Source organism: Glandiceps talaboti, chromosome 7 (genome assembly GCF_964340395.1).
Source record: "Glandiceps talaboti chromosome 7, keGlaTala1.1, whole genome shotgun sequence".
In the NCBI taxonomy this organism is placed as follows: Eukaryota; Metazoa; Hemichordata; class Enteropneusta; family Spengelidae; genus Glandiceps; species Glandiceps talaboti.
In genome coordinates this window covers 27,377,803-27,400,224 of record NC_135555.1, presented here as the reverse complement: position 1 = coordinate 27,400,224, position 22,422 = coordinate 27,377,803, and the positions used below count along the sequence as shown (strand labels likewise).

The 22,422-nt window shown below is 36.0% G+C and overlaps 1 protein-coding gene across 9 annotated transcripts in view; it reads right to left on the bottom strand.

The window, feature by feature from the left end:
• LOC144437420 (chromodomain-helicase-DNA-binding protein 8-like) overlaps window positions 1-22,422 on the bottom strand; it is a 204,858-nt gene that overhangs the window by 86,676 nt on the left and 95,760 nt on the right. For 6 of the 9 annotated variants that reach the window (XM_078126352.1, XM_078126353.1, XM_078126357.1 and 3 more), the window contains 4 exons: window positions 13,195-13,282; window positions 10,699-10,810; window positions 4,827-5,022; window positions 2,851-2,940 (listed from right to left, as the gene is read on the bottom strand). In XM_078126352.1, coding sequence (XP_077982478.1) covers window positions 2,851-2,940; window positions 4,827-5,022; window positions 10,699-10,810; window positions 13,195-13,282 — 486 coding nt within the window. The remainder of the gene's footprint in view (window positions 1-2,850; window positions 2,941-4,826; window positions 5,023-10,698; window positions 10,811-13,194; window positions 13,283-22,422) is intronic. The other 3 variants (XM_078126355.1, XM_078126358.1, XM_078126356.1) reach the window with 1 other exon arrangement.

Below are 22,422 nucleotides of genomic sequence, written 5' to 3'. Positions count from 1 at the left end.
TTTTTACATATTCGGAAACCTCCTGAAATATTCAGGAATTAAATCTTTCCTTAAATTACCATCATCTACACTTGCCCAGATGCATCCCCAGGATATTTCAGCCCAATCTGCTCTGCAGTTTTGAAATTACAGAATTTTGACAAAACAAGTCATTGAGAATGACATAGTCCCCGCTATGATTGGGTTTTAAGGAATTATCACTACTCTGATCACTTGTGAACCTAAATCAAACAGACTTAGCTATGTTGTGTCTGCTTGTTGGACATGGAACATACCTACAACAACAAGCCATTGAGAATGACATAGTCCCCGCTATGATTGGGTTTTAAGGAATTAGCACTACTCTGATCACGCAACAACACTTGTGAACCTAAATCAAACAGACTTAGATATGTTGTGTCTGCTTGTCGGACATGGAACATGCCTACAACAATAAAGGATTGGTCGGGTATGGGGGATCATATCAATATGAAAATGGATATGCAAATGTATGTCATAGAACACTGTCCTAATACCAACTCTGAATGAGATCTGTTCAAGCATGTCTGAGTTATGGCTTTGGACATGGAAAATTCACAAACAAAATGGCTGCCAGGCAGCCATATTGGATCGTATCATGACGAAAATGGATATGCACATGTATGTCATAGAACACTGTCCTAATACCAACTTCGAATGAGATCTGTTCAAGCATGTCTGAGTTATGGCTTTGGACATGGAAAATTTGCAAACAAAATGGCTGCCAGGCAGCCATATTGGATCGTATCACAATGAAAATGGATATGCACATGTATGTCATAGAACACTGTCCTAATACCAACTTTGAATGAGATCTGTTCAAGCATGTCTGAGTTATGGCTTTGGACATGGAAAATTTGCAAACAAAATGGCTGCCAGGCAGCCATATTGGATCGTATCACAATTAAAATGGATATGCACATGTATGTCATAGAACACTGTCCTAATACCAACTTTGAATGAGATCTGTTCAAGCATGTCTAAGTTATGGCTTTGGACATGAAAATTCACAAACAAAATGGCTGCCAGGCGGCCATATTGGATCGTATCATGACAACAATGAATATGCACATATATGCCATAGAACACTGTCCTAATACCAACTCTGAATGAGATCTGTGTGAGCATGTCTGAGTTATGGCTTTAGACAGGGAAAATTCACAAACAAAATGGCTGCTAGGCGGCCATATTGGATCGTATCATAAAACAAATTGACGTGCATATGTATGCCATAGCGAAAAATCGGTACAGGCATCTCCAAGAAACGGCTGCGGACGGACGGACGGACGGACGGACGGACACACGGACGCACGGACGCACGGATGGACAGACGGAACCCAATCCATAAGTCCCCGTTCCGGACTTCGTCCGCGGGGACTAATAAAGGATGGGTCGGGTATGGGGGATCGTATCACGATGAAAATGGATATGCACATGTATGTCATAGAACACTGTCCTAATACCAACTTTGAAAGAGATCTGGTCAAGCATGTCTGAGTTAAGGCTTGGGACATGGAAAATTCACAAACAAAATGGCTGCTAGGCGGCCATATTGGCTCGTATCATGAAACAAATTGACGTGCATATGTATGCCATTGTATGTTGCCCCTGTACCAAGTTTGAAAAAAATCGGTCCAGGCATCTCCAAGAAACGCCTGCGGACGGACGGACGGACGCACGGACGCACGGAACCCAATCCATTGTCCGGCGGGGACTAAAAAGACGCATTTTTACACCTAATTTGTATATCACTGAAAGGATCATTATGTCACATTTCAGACTGCTCCGCCCAGTCATTTTTAAGTTTTGACTAAAAATGCACATATCTGATGCGATCTTTTTCATTTGAACAATTTCCCAACTAATCTCCAGAAGTAATGTCCCACTAATTACCAAGGTAATCAGTTGAGCGGTTTTAGAGTTTAAGTCATCCACACACACAGATGGGCAGATAGACACAGACATCCCAAACACTGCACTATGCCCATAGCACTTGAACATCAATAGTTCAATTGTGCTAACTAGAGACTGAAATCCACATCCTAACAACTATAAAAATATTCTTCCCAGTGGTTTTTGACTTTTAAGTTTTCATTAAGTCAACCACAGATAGGCAGGCAGACAGACAGATGAACAAGACTCTTTATCATGTCTGTAGCATGAATGAATTGGTTTGAATAATAGACAGTGACTATGATTTAATTCAGCTGTGCTAAAAACAGTGTTTCCAAGCAACCTCAAACTGAAGTTAATCTTGATTCCACTGACATGAAGGTGTGAAATAGTTCATAAAAGATTTCATGATTTCATGACATCAATAAAACAATAACCTTTCATTTCTTGGCTGAGCCAAAGCATTTTCTCATATCAAGAATCATGATTTGGTCAAAAATGCATGGCATCAATTTTGCAAGTATGATGTACAAAATTCATTTTCCATTCAAATGACCCCTTATTTGTCAAAAATATGCAACTCTAGGTATTTTTATATCAATTTGATTACATCACACTCATTCTCAACTTATGTTAGTGAGGGGCTGGTGGTGAACAATCCAATGAGGCCAATGGTGGTTAAAAGTTAAGTCATGTGCATGCACATGCACACACAAACACATGCATACATGCATGCACGCGCACATGCGCACACATTTTACCATAGCTCTAACACTATTGAACCTAAGTTCAGCTGTGCTAAAAATTACATGAGCACCAAAAATAATGCTTGTGTACTTCTTTTCTTCAATATTACTTTTGGAAGTGAAGACTACAAGGTACAAACAAGGTAAATAGGACTTCCATCACTAGAAGTAACACATAAAGCTGAAAACTTACTTGGCATGAGCGCCTTGAGATATTTTACTGGCAAGATCACCAATGATTTCTTGTTTTAAGTAATATAACATCCTCACACGTAGTAATACTCTGTAGATACAAAAAATCAGAGATGGTTATGATTAACACACTAGGTGGTTAACATTTCGTCAATGTTGTAAGGTGTATATAGTTATAAGTATGTTCCTGATCAGAATATTATCACGTTTTCAATGTCATTCAAATCTCAAAGATATACATGCCATCATATCAGGAATAAAGACAATTGTTGCCATGGTATTACTTATATCATATAATAGAGAAAGTTTACTTTTATATGATACAAATATACTACTGCTCAACTATAACATATTAACAATCTCAAACATTCAAGTCTTGTATTTATAATGCTTCAATTTTGACAGAATCACATTATCATTTGAACATCATTGCAATTATGAACCAGATTTCAACACTAACAGATAAATAAAATGTTTGCATAAAATGACACATGTTGGTAATTTACAGAGTCAACTTACTTGTAGACTGTCGACAGTCGCTCGCGCCTTTTTTCCCCCTACGTTTTATCTAAACTCCGATCCGGCGCAACACTAGTCTAATCGTAAACTGTCCCTTGCTGCGTCTCCCTTGCTATTACTTATTCATGATGTGACGTCATTTAATGGGGCGGTACTCTATCGTATGGTTTGCATAGTTCAATGTAAGGTCACTCAACATTCAACACACGTAAACTGCAGCGCAAATTTGACCTCGTAAATGCATTTTGATGGTCATAATCAAGTACTTTCCTATCCTTTCCTATCTTTTGTTGTTAAAGCTTGAAACCGCCCGATACATTGTCATGCTCACGAGTCTATTGCCTTGTTTAGCAGCTAGCTGTTTCACTTACAGTGGTACTGGAGTGAGAGAGTGCTACGGAAGTCGACTTATTGTACCAACTCCGACCGACACTCCAGTCAAGCAATAGATGTTTTGGACACCTTTTTTTACCTTCCCCCGACTGCAGCTAGCATATTATATAGTAATAACATTCATGTATAAAATGTATGATAGTGAGGCGTAGATAATGTGCAAATGGTAGACTCTCTACCTGAAACAGAAACAGAAAAGTGCCTCCATATTTACCACGGCACGGAGATCGTGCTCCGATCCGACCAGTACATGTTGATTGACAGCTGTGTAAAGTTATCAACGGCAAAATAGGCGTAATTTTTCTGACGTCTGACCGAAAGTAATTTCGAGAAATGTACCTCAGATTTCCATTTTTATTGAAGACGAATGCAGTAATTACATACGTCATATATTCATAATGACTTGGTCACAGTAGGGTAGGTAGTAAATATGTCAATGGTCGGAACACATGCATAACTGCAGTTTAGCAGGAGCTATCACTAGGTTGTTACCACTTCCTATTGTTTAGCAAAATTACCACAAATAAAAGGGCCTTCGCCGTTTATATACGGGATTATATTAGAGTTATCATTGTATCAATGAGGATACTACTGGGACAATGGTGTTGCAGACTAGACCGTAGTAGACGTTGTTAGCTGTATCACGAGAACGATCAGAGCGACTTCATAGCCCGGGCTTCATAGGGTATGGACTTGCCACTTCCTGTCAGTACACTAACGAAAACATCTTTCCCAGAGACATAGGTATCTATAATTCTTCTCTGATAGTCTTTCAAGGGCGAGTATCAAAGTTTTTCCAATGCGTCTCGATGTGTTGACTCGCTTGGTGACTACGCCATGTTCATTTTGATTGACAAGCTTTGTGAACTATGACCTAAATGTCAAATAGTCTACAAACTGAATGTCCCTATTGTTATCGTATGAGGGCGCGGCAAGGGACAACAGTCGCTTGGGCCTTCGCAATTCGGCCCTCAAAATCAGTTTGCGATTAGTGTTGCGCCGGACCGGAGTTTAGATAAAAAATAGGAAAAAAAGGCGCGAGCGACTGTCGACAGTCTAACTTACTTGTTGCAGTGTCTCTTGAGATGGTTTTTGTAGCCTGGGTCATGTAGTAATTCTTCTGGATTGGCATTCTTTGAAGTGAAGTCATACTCCATTAAAGCTGGCACCACTTTGTTTTCTTTCTTTGCTTTCTTTCCTTTTCTACCCCTTGGCACTGGATTAGCAAGACCTAAAAGACAGGGTACTGGCTTAGTAAGACCTAGAAAACAGTGTACTGGATTAGTTAGACCTAGAAAACATGGTACTGGATTAGTATGACCTAGAAAACGGTGTACTGGATTAGTAAGACCTAGAAAACAGTGTACTGGATTAGTAAGACCTAGAAAACAGTGTACTGGATTAGCAAGACCTAGAAAACAGTGTACTGGATTAGTAAGACCTAGAAAACAGTGTACTGGATTAGTTAGACCTAGAAAACAGTGTACTGGATTAGTAAGACCTAGAAAACAGTGTCCTGGATTAGTTAGACCTAGAAAACAGTGCACTGGATTAGTAAGACCTAGAAAACAGTGTACTGGATTAGTAAGACCTAGAAAACAGTGCACTGGATTAGTTAGACCTGGAAAACAGTGTCCTGGATTAGTTAGACCTAGAAAACAGTGTACTGGATTAATAAGACCTAGAAAACAGTGTACTGGATTAGTAAGACCTAGAAAACAGTGTACTGGATTAGTAAGACCTAGAAAACAGTGTACTGGATTAGTTAGACCTAGAAAACAGTGTACTGGATTAGTTAGACCTAGAAAACAGTGTACTGGATTAGTAAGACCTAGAAAACAGTGCACTGGATTAGTAAGACCTAGAAAACAGTGCACTGGATTAGTTAGACCTAGAAAACAGTGTCCTGGATTAGTTAGACCTAGAAGACAGTGCACTGGATTAGTAAGACCTAGAAAACAGTGTACTGGATTAGTAAGACCTAGAAAACAGTGCACTGGATTAGTTAGACCTGGAAAACAGTGTACTGGATTAGTAAGATCTAGAAAACAGTGAACTGGATTAGTAAGACCTAGAAAACAGTGTACTGGATTAGTAAGACCTAGAAAACAGTGTACTGGATTAGTAAGACCTAGAAAACAGTGTACTAGATTAGTTAGACCTGGAACACAGGGTAATGGATTAGTTAGACCTAGAAAACAGTGCACTGGATTAGTTAGACCTGGAAAACAGTGTACTGGATTAGTAAGACCTAGAAAACAGTGTACTGGATTAGTAAGACCTAGAAAACAGTGCACTGGATTAGTTAGACCTAGAAAACAGTGTCCTGGATTAGTAAGATCTAGAAAACAGTGAACTGGATTAGTAAGACCTAGAAAACAGTGAACTGGATTAGTAAGACCTAAAAAACAGTGTACTGGATTAGTAAGACCTAGAAAACAGTGCACTGGATTAGTAAGACCTAGAAAACAGTGTACTAGATTAGTTAGACCTAGAAAACAGTGTACTGGATTAGTTAGACCTAGAAAACAGTGTACTGGATTAGTAAGACCTAGAAAACAGTGCACTGGATTAGTAAGACCTAGAAAACAGTGTACTGGATTAGTAAGACCTAGAAAACAGTGTACTAGATTAGTTAGACCTAGAAAACAGTGCACTGGATTAGTAAGACCTAGAAAACAGTGTACTGGATTAGTTAGACCTAGAAAACAGTGTACTGGATTAGTAAGACCTAGAAAACAGTGTACTGGATTAGTTAGACCTAGAAAACAGTGTAATGGATTAGTTAGACCTAGAAAACAGTGTACTGGATTAGTTAGACCTAGAAAACAGTGTACTGGATTAGTTAGACCTGGAAAACAGTGTACTGCATTAGTTAGACCTAGAAAACAGTGTAATGGATTAATAAGACCTAGAAAACAGTGTACTGGATTAGTAAGACCTAGAAAACAGTGTACTGGATTAGTTAGACCTGGAAAACAGTGTCCTGGATTAGTAAGACCTAGAAAACAGTGTACTGGATTAATAAGACCTAGAAAACAGTGCACTGGATTAGTTAGACCTAGAAAACAGTGTACTGAATTAGTAAGACCTAGAAAACAGTGCACTGGATTAGTTAGACCTAGAAAACAGTGTACTGAATTAGTAAGATCTAGAAAACAGTGAACTGGATTAGTAAGACCTAGAAAACAGTGTACTGGATTAGTTAGACCTAGAAAACAGTGTACTGGATTAATAAGACCTAGAAAACAGTGTACTGGATTAGTAAGACCTAGAAAACAGTGTACTGGATTAGTAAGACCTAGAAAACAGTGTACTGGATTAGTAAGATCTAGAAAACAGTGAACTGGATTAGTAAGACCTAAAAAACAGTGTACTGGATTAGTAAGACCTAGAAAACAGTGTACTGGATTAGCAAGACCTGGAAAACAGTGTACTGGATTAGTAAGACCTAGAAAATAGTGTACTGGATTAGTAAGACCTAGAAAACAGTGTACTGGATTAGTTAGACCTAGAAAACAGTGTACTGGATTAGTATGACCTAGAAAACAGTGTACTGGATTAGTAAGACCTAGAAAATAGTGTACTGGATTAGTAAGACCTAGAAAACAGTGTACTGGATTAGTTAGACCTAGAAAACATGGTACTGGATTAGTAAGACCTAGAAAACAGTGTACTGGATTAGTTAGACCTAGAAAACAGTGTCCTGGATTAGTTAGACCTAGAAAACAGTGCACTGGATTAGTTAGACCTGGAAAACAGTGTCCTGGACTAGTTAGACCTAGAAAACAGTGTACTGGATTAGTAAGACCTAGAAAACAGTGTACTGGATTAGTTAGACCTAGAAAACAGTGTACTGGATTAGTAAGACCTAGAAAACAGTGTACTGGATTAGTAAGACCTAGAAAACAGTGTACTGGATTAGTAAGACCTAGAAAACAGTGTACTGGATTAGTAAGACCTAGAAAACAGTGTACTGGATTAGTAAGACCTAGAAAACATGGTACTGCATTAGTTAGACCTGGAAAACAGTGCACTAGATTAGTTAGACCTGGAACACAGGGTAATGGCTTAGCAAAACCTGGAATACTGGACAATGGATCAACAAGACCTGGAAAAGAGTGCACTGGATTAGCAAGACCTGGAAAGAAGGCTATGCATGACCTGGAAAACTTGCATGGGCTTTGATAAGAGGCTGGTTGTTAGTGATAGAATAACTTGGTAAATCACATTGTCACTTCAGAGGTAATAGTGATTTATTTGTTTTAATTAGGTATCCTAATTGATTTTTTCAAAATGGTTAAAAATTAGGTTTTTCAATTTAGTTGTAAAGTACATGCAAGTTAAAATAAAATGATACTTTAATTTTCAAATTACTGAAATATTAAGTGAAAATTTTCTGCCAAATTTTCCCCAATTAACCAGTATACAGAAGTTTTGTATTAACATAAATGTTAGTATTTTGAATTTTATTTATAACATAAATATTGTGTTTAATTGTGATATGTCAATGAATAAACAAGTCATGTTTGTTTTATTAATATTTTATTACTTTAATCCATATTTCGGTTCTGTGTGTGGCATTTAACTGTATGTATTTGCAAGTATGATGTAGACAATTTATTTCCCAATGAAATGGCACCTTATTTTTTTCAAAAATGAGCGACTGTAAGTATTTTTATATCAATTTGATTACACCACACTCACTCTCGCCCTATGTTAGTGAGGGAGCTGGTGGAGAACAAACAATCCCATGAGGCCAATGGTGGTGAAAAAGTTAATATCACTTGCATATACAAAAACTCCATAAACATCTTGATAATAAACTCACAAACACATGTACAGTATCTTATTAAACACCTTTTAGTTTCAATGCATTTGTTGTTACTTGTACAATCATTGATCAATTAAATACACACTACCAGATTTAAACTGAATGCCTTCCGTAAGGGTCAAAGTTTTGAGATTGTCGTTCCTACAGACAATTGTTGGAATACAACAGAACATATGCAATAAGTTATTTTTTCATTGATTGCTTTTTGCCCAGTCTGCAGATGAAAGGGAAAACACAAAAGTAACTCTCCCTACATTAATTGCCATCAGTGATGACAACATGAACAAGCCTATGGCATCTGCCCCACATACACACTTGCTGTAAAGTACTAAATAAAAGAACAGTAACTGCAATGATAAGTAGATTGATTAACATTTGTTGAGAATTTAAAAAGAAATAAATAAATCACATCGTCGCGCCATTTTAGACATTTCCTGACCAGAAAGTATTTTTTTCTTTTATTGTGGCCTAACAAACATATGCTAATAACTTATTAAAACTAAAAGCTGCATTAGTAATATTTTCAGGACAGGTGCCGCTTTGGTGCAAATGTATGTACCAAGTTATAAGGAATTTGAAGTGTGCATTCTTCAGATATTGCCTAATTACCGAAAATCCAATAATTACATAGATTGCTATTTAATATTAATGGAATGTTTACCAAAAACTAATCAGTTCTTACCGCTACCCTACAGAACAATATTTTGTTTGAATTGAGCCAAACCCAAAACCCACATCTCTGATGCAATCATTTTCATTTCAACAATTTCCCAACTAGACACAAGTAGTAACATGACCACCACATATCAAAGCAATCGGTCCAGCGGTTTTTGACTTTAAGTTGTTTACACACATACATCCACACACAGACAGACAGCCAGAGACAGACACTTTGCCATGCCTATAGCACTAGTGAACCTTATCAGTTCAGTTGTGCTAATAAAAACAATAGACTCTCATTCAGTACGATGCCCTATTGTCAGTCGAGGGGGCATGGCAAATGTAACAAAATTGGTTGTGTATACGATGCGGATCGTTCGATCAAATATGCGTAAATCTAATCTCCGTTGCATATAATACTCATGATTTTGCGTCACTGCAAACACTGCTGGTATCAGCAATGTTCATAATAAACCGAAATTATGCACTTACGGTAATTTTAAAACAACATATCGTTGTGAAAAATATTTAGATTTAGATTTGTCAAGAACTGAATGCTCTCTTTTTGTTGAGTTGAGAATAGGAATTCTTCCACTTGAAACAAGTCATTTTAGGGGCAAGGGATTATAAGGTTGCCGATGTGTGTTATGTAATAGAGAGTCAATTGAGGACGAATCCCACTTTTTATTTCACTGTCCATTCTATCATGATTTATTCTATAATACCTTACTTGATTCATGTCCACATTTTGTAAACTTTAATGAGTCACACAAATGGACCTTTATAATGACCAATAAGCCTAGAGCAACTAGTAAATTTATTCAACAAACATACACCAGAAGGTGTAATCATTTGTATATTTCATCGTAGTACTGTTACTTTTCTTTATTTGTTATGATTGTCCTCTTTCCATTTTTTTTTTCATGATACGAGAGACTTTCTATACTTTACTATTGGGCATGCCAAAATATCACAATACATTTGCTGCCATCTTGGAAAATGCATGCGGTCAGAAACTTAGCAATCTATGATGTCCACCTACTAGTGTTTTAGAGTAAAACTGAACATGAAACTAATGATCAGATGTAACATAACCACTTTATCTGAAGGCGTCAATGTATACTGTCAATTCTCGCATTGCCTTGCATATGAAGGCACTGTCTTCTTTTCACAAAGATTTGTATAGTTCATTGTCTTTTTAAGTAAATAAATATGCAAGTATGGGCAAAAAACTTAGGTGACAATGTCATTGCATACACAGATACTAAGATCTTAGCGGGTCCCAAGGACTAACGGGTGATAATTGAAATGGGTCCCATTGAAATGTATTGCGTCCCATTGCAGAATAACAGATTAACACAAACCCTGTACATGGTGATTAGTGTTATTGAAATACATCTATTACCACAACTATGGAAGGAATCAGTACGTTGGATATATTACCTGAGTGATTTTTGTAGCTTTTAACAGCTCCATCTGTAGTGGGAGTTACCAAATCCCAGATAAACGATTTGATTTTCTCATCACCTTTGTAGTACTGAAGACAATACACAAGCTGTGGACAAAAAGCATTGTGCAATTAGGTATACAGCCATACACTTATCAAGGTACATGTATACATAACAACTTACTACACTATACACCGAGTGTTTTTAACTCTTTCACCACCATTGGCCTCATGGGATTTTGTTCTCCACCAGCCCCCTCACTAACATAAGGTGAGAGAGAGTGGTATGCAATCAAATTGATATAAAAATACTTAGAATTGCTCAATCTTTGAAAATTGGGTATCGTTTTACTGGAAAATAAATCGTCTATATCATACTTACAAATAAACACATTCAAATATCATATTCACAACTGAAATTTGGGTTAAAATGATAAAATATTGGTAAAAAAAACGTGTTGTTTATTTATTGACATATCACAAATAAACAAAACATTTATATTACAAACAAAATTGAAAATACCAACATTTATGTTCCTACAAAAATTCTGTATACTGGTTAAATGGTCAAAATCAGCGAAAATTTGGCAGAAAATGTTATTTTTAGCTGTATTAAATTTGAACGAAAATAATTAACGGCTCACTAATCTGATTATGATGCAACAGTCTGTCCCCGCATCAGCAATGAAAGGGACAAAAATATCTGAAGTTGTCGCCCCAATACCTTCAGAAAAATCAGTTTGTGTAATTATAATTTATATATCATTATTTGATAGAACAAGAAAAAATTATCATACAATTTATCCTCAAAATCAGTCAGAAATGCCTACAAGTTGGTAGTATATGAGTCCGAATCGGACTACAAAGTGGCACTTTTTACCGACATGCTGTACCCACAAAACCAATTATGCAGTTTTTACGGCAAGATAGGTGAATGGTGTCCCCGGTATACCGGGTTCTGGTGGGCGCCCTAGCGCGTCCTGGTATAATGGGTACTGGTGGTGAAAGGGTTAATGTCTGTAGATTCTGTCTGTCATACAGATTTTAAGGTATAGCTTATATTCTTTGTGGTCTTCAGATATGATTTTAACATTTCAAAGAATCAAAGAATCTCTACTGCTTTCTGCCTGCAAAGTGTTTAGAACATGTGCAGAGCTATAACACAAGATTATGGATATTGTTAATGCTTTTATATCCACTCGCGAATTACCAACAGAAGCACGCAACCTTATAGTCCGTGGACCTAGGACAGTCGTGTTTTATCAGAAGAGTAACAACAATCGTCCCATATTGGCTCTAACATACCATCCTTTTTCCACTAGAGTTAAGAACATTATATACAAGCATTTTAATATCTTACGTTCTAATAGGGTTACCAATTCATTATTTCCTGAAGTACCTTTAACAGCTTGGCGTTGTGATACTAGTCTTAGAGATATGGTGTCCATACAGAACAACATGGATTAGAAGTTAATGCTGGTTTATTTCCATGCGATCGTACTCGATGTGGTACATGTCGTTTCATTATTAATACTAATCATGTTTTGGCCCTAAGAACAGTGTGGCTCTTATGAGTAGATTTACTTGTATTAGTACTAACGTAGTGTATTGCACTAAATGCCAGAAATATGTTGTGTGTGTGTGTGTGTGTGTGTGTGTGTGTGTGTGTGTGTGTGGTGTGTGTGTGTGTGTGTATAGGTTCGACTGTACGTCGTCTTGGTAATCGTTTCGTGGGACATCTCCGTCTGACCAGACAAAAGAATCATAACTATCCTGTATCTATGCATTTTATTACCAATGATCACAGTGTATCAGATATGTCTATTTCAGGAAATTGTAAGGTTTCTGGCGATGAGAAACTATTGAGGTTGAAGGAAGAGGAAATCGTTTTCCGTCTCGGAATGCTGAAACCCCTTGGAATTAATAGATTATTCATGTCATTCCCAGTCTAATCAGCTTATTTTATATCTCAGGTATGTTCTATTGGGTTCTATTTGGTGCGTGCGAATATTAACACTTTTCACACGTATAACTGTTAATGTTGTTCTGTTCCATAACATTCAAATATATTCAGGTGTTTACCTAATATGTCTTGCCTTTGAATACCTTGAAAAAGAATTTTTATTCATAGATTACATCTATTTATTCTGACTGTCTCACAAGTTCCTTATGCATTTATAAGTACTGTTGTTGTATATTTACTAAAGGCTGCCCTAGAGTACACTAGAATAATTCACATTTGATTACACACACGTGCCAACAATGTATGGCACACATACATGAGGTGTAATCAGGTATACTTGGTTCCATAGAATGACTATGTTTAGGAGCTGTTTTCAGTCAAACAAACAGTTTTGTTCTTGAGTACTCATTGAACATTTAACTGCTCTATGTATTAGAGGGACAAGAACTTTGATCATCATCAACAGCTCATTTCAATTTTTGACTTTTTTCCTTCGATTGACACAAAAATAAAAAATCCATTGACTTACAATTGTTCTTGAAACAGCCTCCACATCCTTTTCTCCAAGTTTCCTCTTGAATTTTCCAGTTCTTATAATATCTTCCCAGCGACCCCATCTGTGAGATGACAGTATTTACTAAGTTATTTGGCCAAGGCAAATTATAAAAATACCACCAATGGCATTGTAGCACAACTGCACTGTACAACATTTTACCCACAACTCTCTCTGATTTGTAGTGTTGGACATCATCTCCTTCAAGTCAGACAAATCTCACCAGTGTATAGGGTTTTGTAAAAACATTTTTTCCATTTGGCAATTGTAGAATTGCCGCTGATGAGTTTCTGAATACCCATTTTCATCGGTTCTGGTATCAGTGATTTATTGTAGGAGTAGCAATTTTAGAAATTTGTCAACAGATTTTCTTGAAAGACATGAAGAATATTTGCGACGAAACTAAGGAAAATATATGCACCTGTTATGACTTTGCCAAAGATATAGATTTATTTGAATAGGTATGACAAAAGAAATTTACATACTAAAACTCATCATACACACTGACTACCCAAGTTATTGACACTTTGACAGTGAAAAGTGTTTTATTCACAGCACATGCTTAATTTAGTTGTTGATTCATTTTTGTACAAAATTTAGAACTTTAATTTTGATTCCTAATCGTACTTTTGCTACATATTAATTAAACTTAATTTCTATGCTTAAAATGTTGAAAAGTATGGATTATTGAAAAAGTTATAAAATAAGGAACCTCCAAGCATACCAATCAGAGAGAGTTGTGGGTAAGATATTGTACAGTGAACTGTACAGTTTTTAAAAATGCTTATCCATGTGCTATAGTCAATGCAAACAATAGGTGTTCATTTGCTGAATGACTATCCAGTTGCTTATCCAACCATGTTGCTATCTTTGCAATATACATGATCATTTGGCTGATAATCAGACATTTATGAATAACTGAATACGTTCAGCCCTTGCATCTCGATGTTTATGTACGGATGCCATGTGTTGCAGAACATCGCGATTGCTCAACTCAACTTGACCATTTAGGATTGTTACTGTACTGTACTGACAACCATAATTCTTTTAGAACATGTAAAACAAATACTCATTTATCAACAACATAAAAGTCAAAACCGTACTTCCATAACCCAGATATTCAACTCCACTTCCCAAGGCCCTGGTATTGCCATGCATGAGCTTGTACTATGTTGACTTGTGCACCAAACTTGTAACGATTTATAATCGTGGTTGGTGATTGGGCTGGTGATGCTTTGATACTCGCTACAATGTTACAATAATCTTGCTAACAGATCTACTGTTACCCCTGGGACTGTTACAATATTATGTCGCTGAAATGGCGACTGGACTCAGAGTAGCAATAGGCAAGATCGAAACAAACATTGTGGCCCTTTTCAGGGCGAACTTGAAGCCGACTCAGATTGCTGGATTGTTTGCATTTTCTTAATTGTCTGTGGTTTACGGTACAAAAACAAAATGAAATGTGAAACTTTGAAAGGCTTGTGTTGTTCACCGATACTACTTTAATAGATGATACTAAATAAAATGTCACTAAAATGAACAAAATGGTTCATTCTAGTTCCTTAACCCTTTAGTTGCCGTTCGACGGTATTTATCCGCGAGATTAAGCTAACACACGCTATTTACAACTTGATAATGTAACTCATAGTTAAAGACATTGCTGAGGGGCCAGCTGTCAAATATGAGTAAGCTAGGGAGCCATACACCCATTATGTTGTAGTATGTACGTTTGACCGTGTTTGACACAAGAAAACCGTGATTTTTACATGAATTTTGAGCAAAATTTGTGCGAGTTTTTAAAAATGGCGAGAACGCGACCATTACGCACAGATCCGTAGTAGGTTGGGGACGTTTCTAGGCTATTTTTGATGTTTTTGTTGTTGAAAATCAGTGTTCAACACGTCAGAACTGTGTATAGACACACATGGGATCAAGGTCCGCCATATTGGAGATTGTAGTGTCAACAAATCGAACCTCGGTCGTAAAATGGCTAGTGTCGTGTCATTGAAGAAGTGTAAGGTCAGCTAATAGTACGATGTCAAAATGGCGACGCTCCGAAATTATGATAGGCATTGCTGTATTTATGATCGTCAGCGTGGGCAAGGTATCTATAAACACTGTGGTGCACGGCAATCAAACAAACTGTTCGTTGTAAAGTAATTATCTGAATGATAACAATGTCAACATATTTGACATCGCAAATCTGAATGCTATACATAGAATGCAACGGGACTTGGGATGTCAACACAGACATGTGTTGATGCCAGGTGACAGAGATAGAAGGCAAGGCAAGCAGAAAACATTGGGATCACTTTCGGAAGACTTCAACACAATCAAGGTAAATATGAATATGTTCAGAATTTTCTATGTGTTGTATTATGAATGAAATGTATTCGTGTACTCTGTTCAAAACAGCCAGAAATGAATTTTGAAACTACTAGAATTAGGTGACCATGTATTTCTAATTTCCATTTTTTTAGAGTGTCAGATTTTTAGTATGTCATGGTTATTATCTCAAAACAAGCAATACTTTTTCTGATACTTCATTTGTATATTCGAGTCAGGTTACACATATCAATCAGTTCAGACCAAAGTAAATGTGTAATAAATTATATAAACAAATTGTAACTTTTCTTGACAAGTGTTCAACTGAATTTCATGAGTATTAACATATTAAACTATTGAACTATCGAGATAAGTCATCTGCTTATGTAATGTTATGTGTGAAGTGTATCTCAGAGGTAGACAGTTATGTACATGTTTCATTGAAATAATAGCAAGATACACATAGTTCATTTCTTGTTCTATAGAGTATGTTTGAACTCTAGCAATGTTGAAATATTGTGAAAAATGTAGACATGCATACAAACATGTGGGCATTCCATTGTACAATGAAACTTATTTTCATTTTTTCCTTGTTGCAATTTTTATTTTCAGTTCAAGTGTTTTGTTGTTTTGTGCATTGTATGATTTGCAATTTCGACATCAGCCAGAGTCTCGACATCAGCCAGAGTCAACATACAAAAGAAATATTGAGAATAATAAACCTTGTCATTCTTGTTGTTGAATTTCAGGAAAAGAATACAATAAACCTGGGATAAGCCTGCACCTATTGAAATTGATATTTTGAAGGGTCTACTCAATACTGGTGATGAGCTGTGTATGGACAATTTTCATACCCAAAAGAGTGTACCAGGAAGAGGCATTACTTGATTGAACAGTGAGCTACAACTCCTTACACACTCAAGAAATAAGGATGAACATTGACAGTGGTATTACATGTATATTCTCAAAATGTAAAAATAAAAAACTACATGCACATGTGTAACTGTTCATGACAATATTAGTCTATGATTTGTACCTTATTTTATCATCTACATATTATTTTCTTCTTATTTTAATAACATTTATATTGCAAATAGTGTTGTATAGTTGTTTGTAGCTCAAATTCTTACATTTGTATGCTGTATCACTAGTTTATTTGAGAGCATCATACAAGATGTTGTTAGTGTCTTGTTGTTTGTTATCTTCCTGTATCAACTTGGTTTTACAGTTTTACATGTAGTTCACAAATGAAGCAATGTAGGTTTATGTATGCATGTGGATAGTTTAGATACCACAATGTGATACATGCCAACGAGATCAACAGTAGCACATGTACAATGTAAAATACTTTTTTTGTCTGAATTTATGTAAGTTTATTGTTACATGTGTTGCCCATCATACGTTCAATCCTCAACACTTCTGATGAACACAACCGAAAATATTGTTGATATCAGATTACCTAAGATTTTCAGTCATTTTGAATAGCCAATTATGTCACGTGGCACTGTTGAGATTACAATATCCATATATTTTATACCAGATGCTGCCATTGGTGTTTGGGACCGTATGCTGAAAATGTTTCATGTATCAAAATCAAGTTCAACAATACACATGTAGTAACATACTAGGGGACTGTCAATTGACTTTGCATGTACATGTACATTGCAACTACTAGTAACAAGTACTGTAGCAATGACAATTTACCAAATCTTTGCCATTTATCTACTCCCTGACTTCTCATGAGTGTTAGTGTCTCATTTTTATTTTTTTTCTTATACTACCAATGCTAATAAAAAATATCACAGATTCTGTCAATTTTTTTAGAGACTGTCAGCTATTTTTGAAAGAGCAGTGAAGTTATGTGACCAAATTATTTATTTTTGGGTCCTCTGTGTCACACTGAGTTGAAAAGTGTATAGTAATATTAGACAAAGAGAAGTCACATTCGACCGATGGCCTGGGGCCTAGGGCCCGAGTGATATGATACTCCTCCTTTTTATATTGTGGGATGACATTTCAGATTTACCACATACATTCAGCACTTGATGAATATTAAAGATTATTTTTATGTTATAGATATTGTTTGTTGTTGTATATTTGCATGCTAAGGCACAACCATGTAATAATGAGCAATAGAATGATATGAAAAGTAAAAAAAAGTCTTACGTCCACCTTCAAAATATAGAAAAAAATGTATCAAGAAAACTATGATTTGTGTATTGGAGGCCATTTTGAATATTTAATGATGTCATGAGACAACAATTTGCATATTTTTGGGATCCATGTTGCATTTTGATTCCACAAATATATGGTTATACCAGATGACACTTGGCCAGTTTGGACTCAATCACACTTGTATTGTAATATGATACATGCATTTACATTTTTTGCATCATGTCACAGATATATCATATGTTTACCCTGTACATGATGACTAAAAACAAAGATTTGGTGCCCAAATATTTACATATTATAAAATATTTGCATATAATTCTGCATGCTTATGACATTGAACAACAAAGTGCAATGAAAAATGAAGAATGTTTCAGGTTTCACCAACTCGAATTGAAGAATTTGTGAAATATTCAATAACTTGACTGTAATGGCAGCCATTTTGAATATTTAATGAGGTCACATGACAAAAATTTGCATATTTTTGGGACCACTGTCTTTGGATGTATCCAAAAATACTTGGTTATGTATGGTAAAACATGGTCTGTTTGGACTCTGGCACCCATGTAATATGACTATTTCACTTGTTGAATGGTATGCCGAACATATCAAATTACTGTATGTTTGCCTAGTACATAATGACTAAAACCAAAGATTTTTGGCCCAAATCTTTACATATGATGTCATATTTTCATATTATTCTACAGACTTGCAACATTGAGGGCTAAAATTACAATAAAAAATTGAAAATATTTTACTCTCACTTATACAAATTGAAAATATTATATAAAATTCAATAACTTGACTGTAATGGCATCCATTTTGAATATTTAATGAGGTCACATGACCGATATTTGCATTTTTTTGGGACCGCTATCTTTTGGTTATTCCAAAAATACTTGGTTATGTATGGTCAAATATGGTCAGTTTAGACTCAAACGATCCTGTAATATGGCACTGTCACTCTCAGAATCCCTGTTCAAGAGTACCAAGTTACTATATGTTCGCCATATGTTGTATGGGGTGAAAATCAGAGTTTTGCTCCTAAATCTTTACATATGATGTAATATTTCAATATTATTGCACAGCCTTGTAACATTGAGGGATAAAATGCAATAACAAATTGAAAATATTATACTCTTACCCATACAAATTGAAAAATGGGCAGAGCATTCAATAATTTTATTGTAAAGGTGGCCATTTTGAATATATAATGAGGTCACATGACCAATATTTGCATATTTTTGGGATGCTTTTTTTATGACCAGTTCAAAAATATATGGTTCATCAGATCATCATTCGTCAGTTTGGACTCAAACAATCCTGCAATATGGTACTTCCACTCCTTGAATTGCATGCAAAAATAACGAGTTACCACATGTTTACCAGGGTGAAAATCAAAATTACATACATAAATCTTTACATATTATGTAATATTTCTATATCATTCCACAGGCTGGTAACATTGTGGGCTAAAATTCTATAAAAAACTGAGAATTTTGTACTCTCACCAATACAAATTATAAAAATACCGCCAATGGCGTTGTAGCACAACTGTAGTTTTTAAAAATGTTTATCTATATGCTAGTCTATGCTAACAATAGGTGTTTATTTGCTGAATAACTATCCAGTTGCCTATCCAACCATGTTGCTATCTTTACGATAAATGCTATCATTTGGCTGTTGCTATGGGCGTGGTCATGTTGTTAGATATATTTGCATACATTTGTGTATGTTTTTGTTCACTTGTGTATGAATTCCTGATATTGTCTTTGCAATATACGTGATCATTTGGCTGTTGCTATGGGCGTGGTCTTGTTGCTAGGAAAATTTACATACATTTTTTGAATGTTTATTCAATTGTCTATTAAACCCTGTTGTTATCTTTGTGAAATACACCACCGTTTGGCTGTTGCTATGGGCGTGGTCATGGTTACTAGGGTATTTGCATACATTTTTTGAATGTTTATTCATCTGTCTTTCTATTCCTGTTGTTATCTTTGCAATATACGTGATTATTTGGCTGTTGTTATGGGCGTGGTCTTGTTGCTATGCAAATTTACATACATTTTTTGGATGTTTATTCAATTATCTATTAAACCCTATTGTTATCTTTGTGAAATACACCACCGTTTGGCTGTTGCTATGGGCGTGGTCATGGTTGCTAGGGTATTTGCATACATTTTTTGAATGTTTACTCACTTGCTTACCAGATGATGTTGTTATTTGACCAAAATATACTGTCATTTGGTTGTTGCTAAAGGGTGTGGTCATGGTTGCTAGGGCCAATTTTGTCAAAATGTTTTTAAGAAAATCTGCAGAATAACAGTTTCAGAAACATCTTGCCAAGTTTCAGACTAATTGACCAAGTACTTTTTGAGATATAAGTTTTTGACCAAAAATGAACATTTTTACACCTAATTTGCATATCACTCATGGAATCATGGTATGCTTAATATTTCTTCGTCCATACATCCCTAGATACATTCCCATTAAATTTCAGCCCAATCTGCTCAGTAGTTTTAGAATTATAGATTTTTAACCAAAAAGACACATTTTTAGCTCTAATTTGCATATCACTGATGGAATCATCCCGTCATGAACAAATCTTACTTTACACCCCCTTAAGAATGTTCCCACCAAATTTTGCACCAATCCGCCCAGTAGTTTCTGAGTTTAAGTTTTTTGACCAAAAATCACATTTTTTGACCCAAATGACACACCTGTGATGCAATCATTTTGATTTGAACAATTTCCCAACTAGACACCCAAAGTAATGGACCCACCAAATATCGTGGCAATCGGTTCAGCGGTTTTTGACTTTAAGTTGTTTACACACACACACACACACACACACACACACACACACACACACATCCACACACACACACAGACAGACAGACGCAGGGCGATCCCTATAGCACTACTGAACAAGTTCAGTTGTGCTAAAAATGTGAAAAATATTTCATAACTTTACTGGTTTGGTGGCCATTTTGAATATATAATGAGGTCACATGACATAAATTTGCATATTTTTGGAAACTCTGATATATGTAGATTCCATAAATATATAGTTTTCCTGGGTCATCCTTGGTCAGTTTTGACACCAGGTGTTATGTAACATGGTACCAACACCTATATTATACCCTCTCAGGGGCTTGGGGTTCAAAGGGTTAACTATTGAATTGTAATCGAAACGAAAATGGACTAATATTTTCGTACCCATCGAACCATGATCAAACTTACAGAGATATCGGGTGAGAAGGCTTCGTCACTTGAAGACAACACGGATAAACACGTGGTGGCACTGTGGGCGAGTGGGCCATGACAATAGTCTCGGAACGGTCTGTTTTTTCGTGTACACTAAATGTACTCCAAAATCTATGGTTTTCAAAGTCACTGTGTCTATTTAATGAAAAACATGCAAGTAAGATTTTCCATGGCTACGTCAGTATTGAAGTTGAACGCTAAGTTCCCCCTCTATCCCTTCCCTTTAGTTTAATAGTTTGGACGTTGCATGTGTCGTCATAGTACAATCTTTGACCTTTCAAAATCTTAGTGAGTCGTCGTAGCAGAAAGTTTTGGCTGATACCTGTCCCTCTTGAAAACTATGTAATTCCAATTCGTTTAATTTCATTTTCTTTTGATTGAGTTCATTACCACCCACAGAGTGACTTGAAGCGGTTTCGTCTTCTTTCAAAAAAGACCTGTGCTAACTGAAGGTGCCATGCCGTATCGTTTCTGACTATTTTTGTAAATAAAACCTGAACATGCTGAAGACATCCACAGACATGTCTTACAGTGAGTTTTTTGACGTTGGAGCCAGAGCGTGACATGTTGAGTGTCCATTTGAACCTGTGCAGCTGTGTTTGGCATGTTCTAGTAATTTTCCAGTTAGACACAACAATGGCAACAAATATTGCAACATTAGTGTTGTTTCTTTTTTACATTGAATGTAACAGGGCCAGGGTACAAGTTCGTAAGTGGTCTATAATAGTATTATGTATCAAAATAAAAACAATTGACTCTCAATCAGTACGATGCTGTATCGTCCATCGAGGGGGCATGGCAAATGTAACAAAATTCATTGCGTACAGGATACGGATCGTTCGATCAAATATGCATAAAATTAATTTCCATTGCGAATAATACGCATGATTTTGCGTCACCGCAAATACTAAGTCCATCATTCTGAGCAGTTCTCAAATCCAGGAATTAAATGATAAATCTAATGAGAAGTCAACTAGGAAACAGTACACTGAATCACTGTATGCGAATATCTGTGCATAAAGGCAAAGTTATCTTCAACCTTATGTGTTGGACTTTTGTTTGTTTTGGTAGTGGTATGGTGATGATGCAATGAAGCTTTTGAAAATGGATTTCATTTTGTAGTAAACACTACAACTGTCTTGAAACATCTTGAAATTTGCTGCAATTTTTTACACAAAGTTGAAGATTTTGTTTTGTTACACTCTTTCAGCATTTGTGTTGAAAAGAGTTATTTGAGTAACTATTAGCACAAACTATTAAAAAAACTAATTTTTTTGACAAGTAAATTTGACTTAATTCTGTCGCTATTTAACTCTTTCACCACTATTCTCCACATGGGACTGTATGCTATCCACTAGGCCCCCTCATTAGCATACACATAATAAAAGTATGAGTGAGTGTTATGTTATCAAATTGTTATAAAAATACTTAGAA